At 43.1% G+C, this 17,979-nt stretch overlaps 1 protein-coding gene across 15 annotated transcripts in view; it reads left to right on the forward strand.

Annotated features, from left to right (window-relative positions):
• caskb (calcium/calmodulin-dependent serine protein kinase b) overlaps positions 1-17,979 on the forward strand; it is a 103,836-nt gene that overhangs the window by 71,613 nt on the left and 14,244 nt on the right. For 3 of the 15 annotated variants that reach the window (XM_056243520.1, XM_056243526.1, XM_056243534.1), the window contains 11 exons: positions 1,372-1,452; positions 6,198-6,386; positions 7,180-7,258; positions 7,517-7,602; positions 8,293-8,361; positions 8,455-8,586; positions 11,812-11,847; positions 12,305-12,343; positions 13,288-13,484; positions 14,528-14,643; positions 16,884-16,949. In XM_056243520.1, coding sequence (XP_056099495.1) covers positions 1,372-1,452; positions 6,198-6,386; positions 7,180-7,258; positions 7,517-7,602; positions 8,293-8,361; positions 8,455-8,586; positions 11,812-11,847; positions 12,305-12,343; positions 13,288-13,484; positions 14,528-14,643; positions 16,884-16,949 — 1,090 coding nt within the window. Of the gene's footprint in view, positions 1-1,371; positions 1,453-6,197; positions 6,387-7,179; positions 7,259-7,516; positions 7,603-8,292; positions 8,362-8,454; positions 8,587-11,811; positions 11,848-12,304; positions 12,344-13,287; positions 13,485-14,527; positions 14,644-16,868; positions 16,950-17,979 lie in introns of all 15 variants that reach the window. The other 12 variants (XM_056243519.1, XM_056243525.1, XM_056243521.1 and 9 more) reach the window with 6 other exon arrangements.

Below are 17,979 nucleotides of genomic sequence, written 5' to 3' on the forward strand. Positions count from 1 at the left end.
ATCGTTAGCCTACTTAATAAACAAAATAAGATAAATATTAGCATCAAACAGAAATTACCCGCATACATGGGGTGTTTGCATAGACAGTAAAAGGGGTGTTCGAGGCCCAAGGCACATACAATACAATACTGCCGACAGTTCAACAGGGAGCGCACAGCTCTTAAAGGGGCCACACCTTATTTCCAGTCGTTACAAGTTGTACATTTACCCCCCCACCCCCCCACCCCCCCCCCCCCCCCCAACCGGAGAAATCTCCCGGATTTTGAAAACCAAATGTTGACAGGTATGCGCTGGACGTAGGCGGAAGCACCGCCCCATTGTTTATAAGCGTGGAAAAGGAGGATAGTTCAAATTTGATTGTATGTTGAATGACATATTTATGTCTTTGTGTCAGTTTATTGTTTAAAATGGTCCTTTCGTGTGCGTATCCTGGGTGTTTAAAACAATGGGGCGGTGTTTCCGCCTACGTCCAGCGTGACCTCCCCACGTGATGATGTAATGCCTGGCGCGTCTGACCAGCACAAGACCAACAACTGTGCTTAAACAGTATATACATTTTAATTTTTTAAATAAAATGCCCGCTGGTTTGGCTAGATAAGCCCCTGTTCCTCCGCTGGGGTCGAGCAGAGCCGGTTAGACTCCGTTCGGTTACCGTTGAAGTCCAGTGTGTGGAGAAACATCCTGAAATGTTTTCCTCAAAAAACTTAATTTCTTTTCCACTGAAGAAAGAAAGACATGAACGTCTTGGATGGCATTGAGGTGAGTAAACTATCAGGAAATGTTCATTTTGAGGTGAAGTAATCCTTTAAAATCATCAGTGGCGGGAAACGCAGTCCAATCACGAGCCAGTGTGGCGGGTTACTTATGTTTACTCACTTTGCTGGGAAGTTCGTGTAAATCAAATCTACGCAGATTTAGCGCAAATACTCGTGAGTCATCGTGATGTATTAAACACAGAGTATTGCACAGAATCTGCTCATCTCTGCCTACTCGAACACACACGTCACTACACAACACCTAACGCCTCGTTCACTTGCACTGAAGCGACAGCGGGGACTAAACAGCATTTGGTGGACAGAAACACAACATCCTGCATGTTTGTCCTGTAATGATCTGTGCACATAAACACATGTTTGGTGAAGAGGATGAAGAGGAAGGGAGGAGCTTATATATAAGCTGTGATGTACATATTTATTTGATTTGTTTTGGCTAGTAGAAGTTCTGAACTTAGTAGCCAAATTGGCCGGTGAGTGAAAAAGTTCATTTCAAACCCTGGTTGTGTTTCCATCTCCAGAGCTCATATTTAAATATAGTTTATATGTTTTAAATATATATTTGCACTGAGATCATGTGCTGTGTGTGTGTGCGCAGGTGTTGGAGACGCTCTCCTGTTACTCGGAGAACATGGAGGCGAAAGAGCTGAAGAGGATCCTCACGCAGCCGCACTTCATGGTGAGTCGAGCGCCGGACTCTAAAGCACAGCGCTGTCCAGCTCACTCACTGCTTCACACACACTGCTTCACACACACTGCTTCACACTCACACACACACACACACACTGCTTCACACACACTTCTTCACACCAAGCGTGCCGCACAAGCCCTCAAAAGTGAAGCCAAAACTTCTCGATCGCCCCCCAGTGCCTAGTATAGGTCATAAGCCCCGCCTCCCCATGTTATTCAACGGGACGTGAGACCAACTAAATAATTAAATTACACTTCACATATCTTTTTTCTAAAGATAGTTTCTGTCATTTACTGTAGTTTCTATCACGTTGATGTAATTTCAAGTGTTTGTTTTTAAAATAAGTTAGTTTTTAGTTAGTTATTTGATGCTATAAAAACGGTGCTGTGACATCATGATTGACAGCTGTGATTGACAGGTTCTCTGTGTGAAGTAGTCACTGAAGTACTAACGGACTTCTTTTCATAATGTTGACTATGTGGTAAGTAGTTGTATTTACCTTATTTTAATGAGGTACTGCAATCAGCAGACATCATTGGAGAGGAACGGAGCAGACAAGGCCACTTAAGAAAAGTGCAGGGCGTGTGCTTGCGATTGATTCAGCGAGAGTGGGGGCGGGGCCTTGATCTCGCGGCTTTACTTCCTGCTCACGACTGCGCATGACTGGTCCCGAAAACGCTACTGCGCAGACTCAAGTTCCAATATGTCAGCGCCATATCGGGACACTGGCGGCTTCAGTTCTCTCCAATGGAAAAGAGCGAAGGGGCGTCGCCCATCTTTTTTTACAGTCTATGCTTCACACACACACTGCTTCACACACACTCTGCTTCACACACACACTGCTTCACACACACACACACACTGCTTCACACACACACTGCTTCACACACACACACACACACTGCTTCACACACACACTGCTTCACACACACACTGCTTCACACACACACTGCTTCACACACACACACACACTGCTTCACACACACACACACTGCTTCACACACACACACACACTGCTTCACACACACACACACACTGCTTCACACACACACACACTGCTTCACACACACACACACACACACTGCTTCACACACACACACACTGCTTCACACACACACACACACTGCTTCACACACACACACACTGCTTCACACACACACTGCTTCACACACACACTGCTTCACACACACACTGCTTCACACACACACTGCTTCACACACACACTGCTTCACACACACACACACACTGCTTCACACACACACTGCTTCACACACACTCGTCTCTCTGCAGGCGTGCGTACGGGTCACTGTCACAGAAGCTCCAGGTCATGTTTCTCACCAGAATCAGGCGATAACTCACTGGATCTTGTATTTTCTCATTATTTCATGTTTAAACTGTAAACTCTTATTACTGGAATACAGTCATGAAACTCAAACCAGACATTTATAATTAAAATCAGTATTATATTGACTAGCATAATGTATACTTATTGAAAAAAATAGACTTTACTAAAGTACTTGTGTAATTTTACAGTTTTTCTCGATTGCTTAAACACATTTCTTGAAACTATGCGTCATATTCTCAAACCAGTAAACACAAATCCATAACTTCTCACCCAGTTCCCAAACATCCTATCAGGTCATAATGAACCATTCACTCTTGCTGATAAACCAAACCTGGCCCTCAGACAGCACACACACGCCTGCACAACACACACACACTACAACATAGTCTTACACACTGGTGCAATAAATTCAAAACAACATTTCCAAAACTGGTCAGTTATGTTGCTTGTGGTCCCCCAAACACACACACACACACACACAATTCTTTTCTTTTTTTTATGATTAACATTTTATTGTTTTTTCAGAACACTTAAACACACACACATGTCCATCCAAAAAATGAAGCAGTACTCATACAACAAAATAGAATGAAAGGAGGACATAGCACAACCATAGACAAAAACTGAACAATAAATACATTTAAAAAAAAAAAAAAAAAAAAAAAAAAAAAAAACAATGATGCACCTAGCCCATGAGTTACAGCCTTGCCTAAATGTAGGTACCGTACCGTATTCTATCAAAATGTATCCATCAATCATGTTTCCTAGTTAAATGCTATGTTTTTGAGCCGGAACGCCGTTAAACCTTCAAAGTGTACGAATGAAACTTCCCCCATTTCAAGTTGTACTCCTCCACTTTATCAAGCAACCTATAGGACAGTTGTTCAAGGGCAGCAAGCTGACCCAGAGCGGCGTACCACAAATCCAGGGCTGGTGCAGAGGGGGCTTTCCATTCTTTGACCACAAGTTTCCGGCCTAGCATGAGGACAGTCTGGATCCAGCTAGAAAGTGGAGGGGTCAGGTCACTTAAAGCAGAGGGGTCCCCCAAAATAAACAGACTAGGGGTGAACGGGATATTCTGGTCGACAATTTTCTCTACGATTGTATGTAGGGAAGACCAAAATGCCTGAATTCTTGGGCAACTCCAGAGCATGTGTACTAAGGTACCATTTTTGTCCCGACACCTCCAGCATTCCGAGTTATCAACCAAACCAACCTTATGCAGCCTGGATGGTGTCCAATAAATTCTATTCAGTATTTTGAATTGGATAAGTCGCGTTCGCAGTTCCCTTGACATTTTTTTCCCATTGCTTAGAATTCTGCTCCATTCTGCATCTGTGAATGACACCTTTAGATCAGTTTCCCATGTCATTTTAAGGGACAAAATATTAGAGTCCGAGGCCGTAAGGATCATAGCGTAGTAGGCAGAAGCTTCATGGCCGCGCCCATAGATTGTTAGAACCTTCTCCAACATGTCACCGCTCGGTGGGACTACTGAAGGGGAGCCGAAGACCTGCACCAGTAGGTGTCTTAACTGAAAATACTTCCACTGTTGATTACGTGGTAAGTCAAATTCCTGTCTAAGTGCCTCAAAAGACTTTAATGTCCCATCCTGGTACAAGTCTCCGAGCACCCTAATCCCTTTTTGCAACCAAAGCTTCCAAAGGAAGGGAGATTTATTTATACAGAGCTTGGGATTTTGCCAGATCCCGGCAGCCTGGTGCAGATACGGGTCGAATTTAAAAATCTTAGCTACTCTCTTCCAGACCCACTGAATGTGAGACAAAATGGGATGTGACTGATTCTGTTGGGCTAATTTAGCTGTGATGTATGCAATGGGTGAGAGAGGGGAGGACACCGCGCTTTCGAGGTGAAACCACGGGGGGGCTCTCTCCGGGGGTAAAGACCACTGTGCCAAATGCCTAATGGTAAACGCATAATGATAAAAAAGCAAGTTGGGCACACCTAATCCTCCTTTGAACTGGCCTCTGCAGCTTTCGCAGGTCCATCCTGGGGCGTTTATTATTCCATAAAAATTTATTACAAAGTTGATCAAATTGTTTGAAATAGCGCAAAGGAATTCGGACTGGGATAGCCTGTAGCAAGTAGTTGAATTTCGGAGCACAAATCATTTTAATGACGTTTGCCTTTCCCCACATAGAGAGATACAATGGAGACCACCGCTCTAAGTCAGCCCGCAATTTGTCCAGTAGGGGCTCAAAGTTTACACACAATTCTTTTCACATGATGAACACAAAAGACAACCAATGGATACAATGCCACATTTTTATTCATTCATGTACTACACAGTATAACACACACACACACACACACACACACACACAACCCTAAAGGCTTCTTCCATTGCGTCGTCTCTGTGTCCTAGGAGAATAGAAGTACTGATTACTGGATCTGTAACGCATTCAGAAAACTCTCTGTGTGTGAGGCAATTTAAGGCAAGTGTGGCTGAACCTGCAGCGTCAGTCTGAAGTGTTTCTGTCGTGCGGTTCAGTGTTCAGAGATGATCCTGCCGGTGCGATCACCATAGTGACCAAATAAACAAACTATCACACACACACACACACACACACACACACACACACACACACACACACACACACACACACACACACACACACACACACACACACACACACACACACACACACACACACACACACACACACACACACACACACACACACACACACACACACACACACACACACACACACACACACACACAACCCTAAAGGCTTCTTCCATTGCGTCGTCTCTGTGTCCTAGGAGAATAGAAGTACTGATTACTGGATCTGTAACGCATTCAGAAAACTCTCTGTGTGTGAGGCAATTTAAGGCAAGTGTGGCTGAACCTGCAGCGTCAGTCTGAAGTGTTTCTGTCGTGCGGTTCAGTGTTCAGAGATGATCCTGCCGGTGCGATCACCATAGTGACCAAATAAACAAACTATCACACACACACACACACACACACACACACACACACACACACACACACTCACACACACTCACACTCACACACACACACACGCGCACACGCACACACGCACACACTCACACACGCACACACTCACACACGCACACACACACACACACGTACACACAAACACACACACACACACACACACACACACACACACACACACACACACACGTACACATTCACACTCGCACACACACAATCGCACACACACACACACACACACACACACACTGATGATGTTCTGGTGTGTGTTCTCTCACAGGCTCTTCTACAGACTCATGATGTTGTCGCTCACGAGGTGTACAGTGACGAGGCTCTGAGAGTCACTCCACACACACACACACACACACACACACTGATGATGTTCTGGTGTGTGTTCTCTCACAGGCTCTTCTACAGACTCATGATGTTGTCGCTCACGAGGTGTACAGTGACGAGGCTCTGAGAGTCACTCCTCCTCCTACTTCCCCGTACCTGAACGGAGACTCTCCCGAGAGCATCAACGGGGACCTGGACCTGGAGAACGTGACGCGCGTGCGACTCGTGCAGTTCCAGAAGAACACGGACGAGCCCATGGTACCAGCGCTAGACCTGAGCAAACGACACACTCGTCATGTGACCACTGCACTGACACACAACCAGTGGAACAACACACTCGTCATTTCATATAAACTCTATTATGACATATGAGCTTTTCAAGCTAAAATTTCATTACATTTTTCTTTTGCATTATATATTTAGAATGTTTTGAGAAAACAGTGATACAATATCTTACAGAACACACAAATAAATGTCAGAGATAATAAAAGGTAGAGTGAAAAATTTAGAAAACACAAATGGTAAATGGCAGTTTTATTTTACATTGATTTTTTATGAGCTTTGCTTTTGCAACCTTGTTAACATTTCTAAATACATTGTTTACATTATCTATTTATCTTACAGAACAGAAAGAGTCAGTCAGCTCTTTATTCAACACAGAATGTTCACAGTAATAAACAGGAACATAATGTGAGAGAGAGATAATACAAATAGAGCATTTAAAATAAAATGCACACAAAAATAATAAAAGGAAATAAATAAAAACAAATGCATACATTCTGAAACTCTGTTTCATTGATTGGAATGGACGAACGGTGTTCGGTGTGTCGGTGTAATGAACCGGGAGTCCTGACGTGTGCCTGAAATATAACCGCCAGTTACACAGATTGATCAAACGAAGACACTGTTAGCTATCAGATCCAGTTAAGTAGATGGAGAGCTGTGAGATGAGACGCGTCACAGATGTGTGTGTGTGTGTCAGATGTGCGTGATATGAAGCCGTTCAGACGGATGTGCATCGATAACATCAGGTTTGTTTGTGTGTTGACAGGGAATCACTCTGAAGATGAACGATCTGAACCACTGCATTGTGGCCAGAATCATGCATGGAGGGATGATCCACAGACAAGGTGTGTGTGTGTGTGTGTGTGTGTGTGTGTGTGTGTGTGTTCTGCTTACGGAGGGCCAGTGCTCAGGTTATTCTGGCGCGGGTCGAGTGCAGAGGAAGTGTGTGTGTGTGTGTGTGTGTGTGTTCTGCTTACGGAGGGCCAGTGCTCAGGTTATTCTGGCGCGGGTCGAGTGCAGAGGAAGTGTGTGTGTGTGTGTGTGTGTGTGTGTGTGTGTGTGTGTGTGTGTGACACCGCGCTCACCAACGCTGTGTTCTTCAGGGACGCTGCATGTTGGAGACGAGATCCGTGAGATCAACGGCATCAGCGTGGCCAATCAGACGGTGGAGCAGCTGCAGAAGATGCTGGTGTGTGTGTGAGAAACACCATCACACACACACATTATCAGAGACAACACTGAGTCACTGCTGGGACTGTCTGAGTAAACCTGTGACCCACTTTAACGTTTCACTTCCTCCGGTCCCCCTGCACTGCAAAACATCATCTTAACACTCTTAAATCAAGACACATTCACTGGAGAACAGCAATGACTGAAGATATTAAGACTTGATTACTGAAAGAAAGCATGAAAATGAAAACAAGTTCAAATATCTGACAATGAGTCAGAAAAATAAACTGAATTCAAAAATTGAAACCAAGATTATTTTTCTGACCCCACCAACATATTTTCTTCTTGTTTTAAGCATAAAGTCACTTAATTTTGATACATTTCAACTATCAAGTATCAACTATCGAGGTTAACCTGAAACTAATGATCATAACGTATTAAGCCAATGAACAGAACAGACATCATAATCAGCACAACATGCATAATTTAATATATTGAGACTGAAACGACATTTGACACACATTTACTCATATTCTCTAACCTAATCCTAAACCACACATCAACCCTGGCAGGAAACCTTCTGTGTTTTTCCAGTTAAACAAAACTTAAACACACTCTCACACACATGACTGTTGTGTCTGGTTACTGTGTTTGCATCAGAGGTGGGTTTGAGTCATGTATTTGTGTGTGTGTGTGTGTTTTCTCACAGCGCGAGATGCGAGGCAGCATCACCTTTAAAATCGTGCCCAGTTACCGCAGCCAGTCTCTGTCCTGTGATGTAAGTGTCCCCCAGAGCGCCACCTTCTGGCCACCCCTGGAACTCCAGCAGTGTGTGTTTGACTAGTCTTCCTGTGTTTCTGTGGCGTTTCAGAAAGATTCCCCGGATCTGTCCAGACAGTCTCCTGCCAACGGACACTCCAGCGTCACCAGCTCCATCTTAGTAAGACAACAGTCTACAGAGAGTCCTACAAAACCACAGCACAATGCATTATGGGTTCATATGGTTAGATGAAAGCTTAGACTCTTTTCTTGCAGTACTGTGGATTGTAAACACTGTGATGTTCAAGGGAAAGGTCACCCAAAAATGAAAATCTATAATCAGTTAGTTTGCCTCATGTCGCTACCCATAAGCTGATCAATGTTTATATGTGGACAAAAGCATAAATCAAAACTGTTGATCGTATAAAGCGATCGTGTCTCTTCAGAAGATCTGTATTACACCGCTCCATTCTTATGGGTTTATTTTACCATCCCTTTAGTTTTGGATGAAGAGACTTTCAGTTAGAAATATCTTCATTGAATGAAAGTCTTACGTAAAGTTATTTCATTTTTGGGTGAAAAAACCCATTAATTGTATGTTTTAACCGTTTGAGGGCGTTTTCAGACCTGTAGATCATTTGCTTTGTTCCCAAATAGGGATTTAATCTATTAATGTGTCTTCTCGGTTTGGTTCGCTTTCACAAGGCAACATCTCGAGGCGTACCAAAATCTGTTTATGCAAGTCACATGTGAGTAAAACTGTGCTCTTATTGGTCAGTTTCCTCTACGTCAGTGACACGTTCTCTCCGCGAGTTTATTGTGTCTTTATCTTTAGTAACCGAAACTCAACCGAAGCTCAACCTTAACTCAACCTAAACTCAACCTAAACCTAACCGAAGCTCAACCTAAACTCACCCGAAACTCAACCGAAGCTCAAACTAAACTCAACCGAAGCTCAACCTAAACTCAACCGAAGCTCAACCTAAACTCAACCTAAACTTAACCTAAACTCAACCTAAATTCAACCGAAGCTCAACCTAAACTCAACCTGAACTCAACCTAAACTCAACCTAAACTCAACCTAAACTCAACCTAAATTCAACCGAAGCTCAACCTAAACTCAACCTGAACTCAACCTAAACTCAACCTAAATTCAACCGAAGCTCAACCTAAACTCAACCTAACTCAACCTAAACTCAACCTGAACTCAACCTAAACTCAACCTAAATTCAACCTAACTCAATCGAAGCTCAACCTAAATTCAACCGAAGCTCAACCTAAACTCAACCTAAACTCAACCTAAACTCAACCTAAATTCAACCGAAGCTCAACCTTAACTCAACCTTAACTCAACCTAAACTCAACCTAAATTCAACCGAAGCTCAACCTTAACTCAACCTTAACTCGACCTTAACTCAACCTTAACTCAACCTAAACTCAACCTAAACCTAACCGAAGCTCAACCTAAACTCAACCTAAACTCAACCTAAACTCAACCTGAACTCAACCTAAACTCAACCTAAATTCAACCTAACTCAATCGAAGCTCAACCTAAATTCAACCGAAGCTCAACCTAAACTCAACCTAAACTCAACCTAAACTCAACCTAAACTCAACCTAAATTCAACCTTAACTCAACCTAAACTCAACCTAAATTCAACCGAAGCTCAACCTTAACTCAACCTTAACTCGACCTTAACTCAACCTTAACTCAACCTAAACTCAACCTAAATTCAACCGAAGCTCAACCTAAACTCAACCTTAACTCAACCTTAACTCAACCTTAACTCAACCTAAACTCAACCTAAATTCAACCGAAGCTCAACCTTAACTCAACCTAAACTCAACCTAAATTCACCCGAAGCTCAACCTAAATTCAACCGAAGGTCAACTTAAACTCAACCACAGCTCAACCAAAACTCAACCACAGCTCAACCTAAACTCAACCGAAGCTCAACCGAAGCTCAATCAAAACTCAACCACAGCTCAACCGAAGCTCAACCTAAACTCAACCGAAGCTCAACCTAAATTCAACCGAAGGTCAACCTAAACTCAACCTAAATTCACCCGAAGCTCAACCTAAATTCAACCGAAGGTCAACTTAAACTCAACCTTAACTCAACCTTAACTCAACCTTAACTCAACCTAAACTCAACCTAAATTCAACCGAAGCTCAACCTAAACTCAACCTAACTCAACCTAAACTCAACCTAAATTCACCCGAAGCTCAACCTAAATTCAACCGAAGGTCAACTTAAACTCAACCACAGCTCAACCAAAACTCAACCACAGCTCAACCTAAACTCAACCGAAGCTCAACCGAAGCTCAATCAAAACTCAACCACAGCTCAACCTAAACTCAACCTAAACTCAACCGAAGCTCAACCGAAGCTCAATCAAAACTCAACCACAGCTCAACCTAAACTCAACCGAAGCTCAACCTAAACTCAATCGAAGCTCAACCTAAACTCAACCGAAGCTCAACCTAAACTCAACCGAAGCTCAACCTAAACTCAACCGAAGCTCAACCTTAACTCAACCTAAACTCAACCTAAATTCAACCGAAGCTCAACCTAAACTCAACCTTAACTCAACCTTAACTCAACCTTAACTCAACCTAAACTCAACCTAAATTCAACCGAAGCTCAACCTAAACTCAACCTAACTCAACCTAAACTCAACCTAAATTCACCCGAAGCTCAACCTAAATTTAACCGAAGGTCAACTTAAACTCAACCACAGCTCAACCAAAACTCAACCACAGCTCAACCTAAACTCAACCGAAGCTCAACCGAAGCTCAATCAAAACTCAACCACAGCTCAACCGAAGCTCAACCTAAACTCAACCGAAGCTCAACCTAAATTCAACCGAAGGTCAACCTAAACTCAACCTAAATTCACCCGAAGCTCAACCTAAATTCAACCGAAGGTCAACTTAAACTCAACCTTAACTCAACCTTAACTCAACCTAAACTCAACCTAAATTCAACCGAAGCTCAACCTAAACTCAACCTAACTCAACCTAAACTCAACCTAAATTCACCCGAAGCTCAACCTAAATTCAACCGAAGGTCAACTTAAACTCAACCACAGCTCAACCAAAACTCAACCACAGCTCAACCTAAACTCAACCGAAGCTCAACCGAAGCTCAATCAAAACTCAACCACAGCTCAACCGAAGCTCAACCTAAACTCAACCGAAGCTCAACCTAAACTCAACCGAAGCTCAACCTAAACTCAACCGAAGCTCAACCTAAACTCAACCGAACCGGTGTGAATCTGAGTGCGATTGCCGTGTTCATATATGCCTAAACGCACCGAACTAAGGGAGAAAACGCACCAGGTTCTGAACCAAACAAGTCAAGTGTGAAAACGCCCCAAGCCGTCGGTTTTTCCAAACACAAAATATTTATATTTGAAACTGAAAGTTAGTAATTGTACAGTTTATAAAGAAATCTTGTCTATGCAGGATCTGCCATCAACTATTCAGCCCAAAGGAAGACAGGTGAGAGACAGCTGATCACATGAGTGTGTGTGTGTGTGTGTGTGTCTCAGCTGCTCGACCTGAAGATCTGTTCACACCGAGAACCACCTGACAATGTGACTCGAACCGTTCATCTCAACACACTGTCTCTGAGAAACGTTCACATCCCTGAACGAAAGCGAATCTCTGGAGTTTTTTTTCTGCTGATTATGCGAGAAATCCCGAGTCCTGCACTCTGATTGGCTGCTGACAGCTTCAGAAAACCAGATATTTAACATCAGTCAGGGTTTTTTGTTGCATCACTTTGTCCACGGGAGATTTTTTTGAATGCATATTTCCTCTTGTGTTTGTGTTGGGTGTGAACTGGCCTTTGATTCACCCGACTGCAACATCCTGCCATTTCCTGTCCATGTTAGGTCTGTTCTACTGCATGATGTGTGTGTGTGTGTGTGTGTGTGTGATGCTTTCAAACCCTTAGATCTCCAGACCTGCAGTCAAGGATAAAATGTTTCGCAAGGTGAGTTTCTCGGACCCAGTAGAGCAGTTCCACTCGACCCACAGACCCGGATTCATTTCCCATCTTTGATTCCGAGTCTCCCATCAGGCTTTGCTTCTCTAGTTGGTGCTTTAGACTCCCAGCATCCCTTAGTGGCGGTTCATACACTAACCCTCCTGTGGTGCGATTGGCTCCTCCCCCCTCAGATGATTGGCTTCTTAGACACGCCCATGCTGTCTGTCAGTGGGGTTTGCTCACATCTGATTGGTTGACTGTGTGTGTGTGTGTGAGTGACACGCCGTTACATTATAACTAGGGCTGTCGGTTCATCTTCAGTGTTTTATGTGGCTGTAATTCAACAACAGAACGCAGTGAAAGTCTATCGATTGATTCACTCGCTTGATGCTGTCATGTCTTTGAGTGATCTTCAGCTGGCATAATAAATGATTCATGTAATTCCTATCAAATGTTCAGTTGATTGACAGCCCTAATTATAATCTTTTCTTGTATGACCTGTGAACTGATCTCAGACCTGATGTTAACTGGCTGTAGTTCATCAAGGCTTCACAGAACAAAGGTTGTTCTCTTTTAAAGAGACGCTCAGAAGATTATTGCAGAATCACTTCAACAAAGGAAATTGTTAAAAAGTTATAGAAGTTTAATTTAACTGTAAAGCTAAATATTATGCTAATATATATTTTACTAAATAATTTGGACCCTAAAATTGCTAAAAAAAATCAAAGCTGTACGTCAAAACATGTTGTGTTCCATATTTGAAGTTGATATAAAAAAAAAATGTAGGTTTTAAAGTACCGTTTCAATGGTAACGTGTTTTCAAAACTTTTCACAAGATGTATTTTCATTTTAAGCTTTCGAATGATACCTAATTTATGATGATTGCTAAAAAATATGATTGGGAAAAAAAGTTTAGTGTTTTCCCGACACATGTGATCTGGTGTGTGCAGATTTACGTGCGAGCGCAGTTCGAGTACGATCCCGCTAAAGACGACCTGATTCCCTGCAAAGAGGCCGGGATCCGCTTCCGGGTCGGTGACATCATCCAGATCATCAGCAAAGACGACCACAACTGGTGGCAGGGAAAACTGGAGAACACCAAGAACGGCACAGCAGGACTCATCCCCTCCCCAGAGCTGCAGGAGTGGTGAGACACACACACACACACACACACACACACACACACACACACACACACACACACACACACACACATCATCACAGCTGCAGGAGTGGTGAGACACACACACACACACACACACACACACACACACACACACACACACACACACACACACACACACACACACACACATCATCACAGCTGCAGGAGTGGTGAGACACACACACACACACACACACACACACACACATACACACATCATCACAGCTGCAGGAGTGGTGAGACACACACACACACACACACACACACACACACATCATCACAGCTGCAGGAGTGGTGAGACACACACACACACACACACACACATCACAGCTGCAGGAGTGGTGAGACACACACACACACACACACACACATCATCACAGCTGCAGGAGTGGTGAGACACACACACACACACACACACACACATCATCACAGCTGCAGGAGTGGTGAGACACACACACACACACACATACACACATCATCACAGCTGCAGGAGTGGTGAGACACACACACACACACACACACACACATCATCACAGCTGCAGGAGTGGTGAGACACACACACACACACACACACACATCATCACAGCTGCAGGAGTGGTGAGACACACACACACACATCATCACAGCTGCAGGAGTGGTGAGACACACACACACACACACACATACACACATCATCACAGCTGCAGGAGTGGTGAGACACACACACACACACACACACACACATCATCACAGCTGCAGGAGTGGTGAGACACACACACACACATCATCACAGCTGCAGGAGTGGTGAGACACACACACACACACACATACACACATCATCACAGCTGCAGGAGTGGTGAGACACACACACACACACACACACACACACACACACACACACACACACACACACATCACCACAGCTGCAGGAGTGGTGAGACACACACACACACATCATCACAGCTGCAGGAGTGGTGAGACACACACACACACACACACACATCATCACAGCTGCGGCTCATGGAGCGTGTGTGTGTGTTCCTCAGGCGTGTGGCGTGTATGGCGATGGAGAAGACCAAGCAGGAGCAGCAGGCGAGCTGTACGTGGTTCGGCAAGAAGAAGAAACAGTACAAAGACAAATACTTAGCAAAACACAACGCAGGTAATGAGCTTCTGCCGTCACACACACACACACACTCACTCACAGACTCACTTACACACACACACACACACACACACACACACACACACATATATACACACACACACACACACACACTCACTCACTCACACACTTACTCACACACACACACACACATATACACACACACATATACACACACACTCACTCACTCACTCACTCACACACTCACACATACACACTCACTCACTCACTCACTGACACTCACTCACTGACACTCACTCACTGACACTCACTCACTCACTCACTCACTCACTCACTCACTCACTCACTCACTCACTCACTCACTCACTCACTCACTCACTCACTCACACACTCACTCACTCACTGACACTCACTCACTCACACACACACACACACACACACACTCACTCACTCACTAACTCATACACACTCTAAAGTCATTGCCACAGCAGAACTGAGGCGAAGTGTTCCTGTTGTTGCGCTGGTTTTCTCTGATGATGTCATATTGTTGAGTTGCGTGTGGAGAGCCTGATGAGTGTGTGTGTGTGTGTGTGTGTGTCAGTGGTGCTGTACTGTAATGTGTGTTTAACTGACCCCTGTCCACTTTACACGCTGTCTCCCTTTAATGGCCCCGCATGTAAGTAACTAATCGTGTCGATCGTCTTCTGCTCTCTGCAAAGTAACAAGCGGTTGCTGTGTTTTTCGTGTGTGTGTGTGTGTGTGACCCACATCAGCTAGTACTGAAACGAGCTTGTGTTTTCCTCTCATGTGTCATGTTGAACTGCACACTGAGACTCGACACACACTTCAGGCTGGAACACACCGCACACCTGAAGAGATCGGAACACACACTCACTGACTTGCATGTTTGCTAGCAGACTCTGATCATTAATCAGCTCAAAATATCAACGTTAAACATGTTTGATCTCCTCCAACTGGATGGAATCACAGTCTAAAGTGAACAATCAGTCTAAGATCAGATCTGCACATTGACTCTGACTTCCGGCTACTAGCGTGTCGACTCTTCCGGACAATCCTGAACATCTGGGAGACAGTTGTGTGTGTGGTGTGTTCCAGCCGTTCCAGTAGTTCACCGTCACTAGAGCTGCAGGATTGATCGGGACTAAACCCATTATTCGTCAGTGACGCACGCCTCTGTGATCAGAACACTTCGATTGATTAATCATGATTAATAAACACACGACTACGAAACATATGGGGTTCTTTAAGCCTTCTTACTATTTTCATGATAATAGAGTCTATTTATAATAATGCCCGGCAACGATTAATCACGATTATATATATAAATACACACACATGCATGTATATCTTTAAGAAATATCTACATGTAAATGCTGTATATATATATTTATGCATGGGTCAAAGATGAAAAAGGGGTTTCAAATATATATATAAAAAAAAAAAAATTATACACAGCACACACACATATATTATGTAAACACAACCTTTTATTTTGGATGTGATTAATCATTGTCCAGCACTAATATTTATAGTTCAGTGCTAATCGACATTATCACTGTTATCACTGGATAGAATACTATGAAATAATATGTTGTGCGCTTTATTCTGTGTGAGAAGCACATCTCACAGAGGGATGTTTGCAAACAATCAACTGAGTAAAAGCGTGTTATTAAATGTTGTCTTTTGTTGGACAAGAGGTTCATAAATGCGTCTCATGCTTGGAAAGATGTTTGACACGATGTTTGACACTTTTTCAAATGCACTTTAAGAAGCGACTCAAACTCGCAGTGCTTTCAGAGTGAGCCGCGTTTACTGAGCCGTGCTTCACTGACACGCTGCACATTATAAAAGAACCGCAGACTTTGAGATTTCAGAATCACAATAAGCCAAACTGGTTTAAGTGGGTTAGTTGCGATTAATCGTGCAGCGCTAACCATCACTCGTCATCATTCACTCGCTCTGGACACGCATGAGCACAGAAACACAGAATGTGCTGCACTTTATTCCATCATTCTGCAGGTTTCATTGTAATAGAGCAGCATGAACATTCTGCTAAACGTCTCGGTGACGAGTAAACGAGGACAGAATCTTCTAGTCAAAGCATTAATGTATCTCACGCAACATTAAAAGAATTCATTTTGGCATGTCTCATCACATTTGAATGGTGTGACATCATTTCCTGTGTCACGTCCCTCCATGCACGTCACTCACTCGCTGATCCAGCTCTCTCTCTCCTCCAGTGTTTGACCAACTAGATCTAGTGACGTATGAAGAGGTGGTGAAGCTGCCCGCGTTCAAGAGGAAAACGCTGGTGCTGCTGGGTAAGAGACCGCACTCAAAGCTGCTCCACAACAACACGATCAGTGATGGAGACATCAGAGACGAGACTCCTTCAGATTCGGCTGTAAAGACAAGAGAGTCATTATTCAGTGAACAGGGAATGTTCTCAGAACAAGGGTCTCTTTGCAGTGTTAACCGAACGTTTTTACAGTAACGTTAATAGAACGTTCGTTCAGAGTAATCTGGTCTTTAATAATGTTTTTAAAACATTAGCACAAAAACATTATTTATACATTGATCATGGAACTGAAACAGTTGGACGTTCATCTAACATTTAAATGTTGCTACTTGTTTCAAAGAACATTCAAAAGTAACAATCAGAGAACATTCAAAAGTAACAATCAGAGAACATTCAAAAGTAACAATCAGAGAACATTCAAAAGTAACGATCAGAGAACATTCAAAAGTAACAATCAGAGAACATTCAAAAGTAACGATCAGAGAACATTCTAAAGTAACAATCAGAGAACATTCAAAAGTAACGATCAGAGAACATTCAAAAGTAACGATCAGAGAACATTCAAAAGTAACGATCAGAGAACATTCAAAAGTAACGATCAGAGAACATTCAAAAGTAACGATCAGAGAACATTCTAAAGTAACGATCAGAGAACATTCTAAAGTAACAATCAGAGAACATTCAAAAGTAACGGTCAGAGAACATTCAAAAGTAACGATCAGAGAACATTCAAAAGTAACGATCAGAGAACATTCAAAAGTAACGATCAGAGAACATTCAAAAGTAACGTTCAGAGAACATTCAAAAGTAACGATCAAAGAACATTCAAAAGTAACGATCAGAGAACATTCAAAAGTAACGATCCGAGAACATTCAAAAGTAACGATCAGAGAACATTCAAAAGTAACGATCAGAGAACATTCTAAAGTAACGATCAGAGAACATTCTAAAGTAACAATCAGAGAACATTCAAAAGTAACGATCAGAGAACATTCAAAAGTAACGATCAGAGAACATTCAAAAGTAACGATCAGAGAACATTCAAAAGTAAC

The sequence above is a fragment of the Rhinichthys klamathensis genome, unplaced genomic scaffold (genome assembly GCF_029890125.1).
Source record: "Rhinichthys klamathensis goyatoka isolate OS25496 unplaced genomic scaffold, OSU_Roscu_1.1 h1tg000802l_1, whole genome shotgun sequence".
In the NCBI taxonomy this organism is placed as follows: Eukaryota; Metazoa; Chordata; class Actinopteri; order Cypriniformes; family Leuciscidae; genus Rhinichthys; species Rhinichthys klamathensis.